Here is a 2,423-nt window from a genome sequence, read left to right on the forward strand (position 1 = left end):
CAGAGTAGAACCTTCACATAGAGCAATAGAACTCTAGCATTGATATAATCATTTTTACGACGGAAATAACAATAATAGTAACAGTAACTAATAATAGTACCAATCGTACCAACATTTGGGATACTTTCATATAACACTTTTCTTATTGACTTATTTAATCACAATAATGCCACGAGGGAGGTTTCGTTATTATCCCCATTTCACAGATGCAGAAACTTGGGCGCAGAGGGGGGAGGTAACTTTCCCAGTTCCATGCTTGTCCATAAATTTGTAGTCCTTTTTCTTTTGTCTTTTTTCAAGTTTCAGACTATTTATTAATCAGTGTAAATCCCAGCACAATACACCAACATGATTTCGTGCATTTAGAGGGGAAATATTTCCTGGTTAAGTGGAAAATTGTGCAGGTGGCTTCTGGAAGAACTTCATTCTAAGCAGTTTTATAGTGAAACATTTCATTTAGAAGTCTGGACCTTCTCTCTTCAGTTTGCTGTAATCTACATTCACTGAATAGAACTTGTACTGATCATTGGGACCCAGTTTGTTCCAGGGTTCTGGGTTATCCTTTCTGTTCCAACTGACATCTGGATTGAACAACGCCAGGTGCGAGACATACAGCGCTGCTCCAGTACCTCCCACTCCAGTAAATATGAAGATAGGGATTAAGCTAGGATGCCTCTTGGCCTGAATGATGATCTGGAGAAGCATGGTTGCGACAGAAGCCTCGAGTCCAGACGGAGAGAACAACAAACTTTCAAGGCCTGGGACTAAACAGTCTGCTGTATTCCTTTTTCTTGACAACTGCTTTCACCATGGGATGTTCCACTGAGAAGCAGACTAGTTTGAGGCTTGCTCTGTGTTGTTGTATTATTCAAGTTATTTTGCTAGAGAGCCCGGGAAACCAACTCAAATTTGCTGAAGCACGATGGGAATTTATCGGTGGTGTGTATCCAGTTTCAGGCACGGCTGTATCCAAGTGACTAAATGGTGGCTTGCGTGCTCTCTCACGCGCTCTCTCTCTCTCTTTCTCCTCTCCCCCACCATGCCCAAGCGTGTGAACACCCAGGCATGAGCGCGCACGTGCGTACACACACACACACACACACACACACACACACACACACACACACATTTTCTCCACCTCTAGAGTTGCCTACCTCTCTGCTAACATGGTTAAACTGACTAGCATCACACCTACATCTAAAAGTCTAGAGTTTGGGACTTCCCTGGTGGCGCAGTGGTTAAGAATCCGCCTGCCAATGCAGGGGACACAGGTTCGAGCCCTGGTCCGGGAAGATCTCACATGCCGCAGAGCAGCTAAGCCTGTGCGCCACAGCTACTGAAGCCCGCGTGCCTAGAGCCCATCCTCCGCAGCAAGAGAAGCCACAGCATTGAGAAGCCCGCGCACCACAATGAAGAGTAGCCCCCTCTCGCCGCAACTTGAGAAAGTGGCGCACAGAAACGAAGATAAATAAATAAAGTCTAGAGTTTGGTAAAAAGACAAGGCTTTTCCCTCTGAAGTCCCAGCATGAATCTGGCCTTGAGTCTTGTGGACCTGTCTTGAGTCACCTAATATCCCTAAACCCATCACTGTGGTCAAGTGGAAGGCAACCTTGGCTTGGCCTGACCTGAGCCAATTGCCCATCTTCGCTGGGTGGGGAGAGGGTTTGGCTCCACCTAAACTGTGTGAATCAAGGCTGAGAAAGGCAAATTGAGATGTCGGTATTCAAAGAAGGAGGGAGTCCATGCAGGACAGACCAAAATAACAGACATTCGTTGCCGCTGCCAGCAAAGCAGTCAGTGGTAGACACTGGATGATATTTGACCACGAGGTTGAGTGTAGGGAATCTTTATCTTTGGATTGGATGTCCAGTAGCCTGTTTTTTCCCCTACAAAGCTTGCTGACCAAAGTCCTTTTAAAGATTCTAACCGTTTTGAATTCATGACTCATGGGTCACTCAAGAAACGGAGCCACTGCCATATTTTTACTTCTATTTTGATATTCATTTATTCATTCAACAAATATTATTGCAGCCCTAGCTAGGTGTAAGGATCTTGAAATACAGAGGTGAATCGGTGTCATGGCCCTGGCTTACATTCCAGCGAGGGACTTAATATCCATTTAATGTAGGTTTGCTTGACTACATAAATCACGTGAAGCTTTTGAATATAATGTTGGATTTTCCTATGACACCATGGATAGAATTTCAAATAGTAGCAGGTAGTCAATACATGTTTGCTGATTGATTATATGATGGTATGGTAAAGATTCATCCTTGTGTATCATTATTTTTTCTCTATTGTTTATCTATTCCTAGACCAATCAGATCATGAGTGATGGAGACCAGCTATGTTTCCAAGAACATTGATGTAATGCTATTTCTTACAGGTGGTGGAAATGGAAATTATTTGCTATGGGAACCCCA

The 2,423-nt window shown here is 43.9% G+C and overlaps 1 protein-coding gene across 1 annotated transcript; it reads right to left on the reverse strand.

Moving 5' to 3' along the window:
- Positions 1-373: 373 nt before the first annotated feature.
- On the reverse strand, positions 374-705 carry LOC309957802 (cytochrome c oxidase subunit NDUFA4-like; the record flags this gene model as incomplete). The annotated part of the gene is made up of 1 exon (XM_082833278.1): positions 374-705. The coding sequence occupies one exon, from the start codon at positions 703-705 to the stop codon at positions 457-459; it is 249 nt and encodes an 82-aa protein (XP_082689404.1). The 3' UTR covers positions 374-456.
- Positions 706-2,423: the final 1,718 nt, after the last annotated feature.

The sequence above is a fragment of the Leucopleurus acutus genome (genome assembly GCF_964270905.1).
Source record: "Leucopleurus acutus genome assembly, chromosome: 1".
Taxonomy (NCBI): domain Eukaryota; kingdom Metazoa; phylum Chordata; class Mammalia; order Artiodactyla; family Delphinidae; genus Leucopleurus; species Leucopleurus acutus.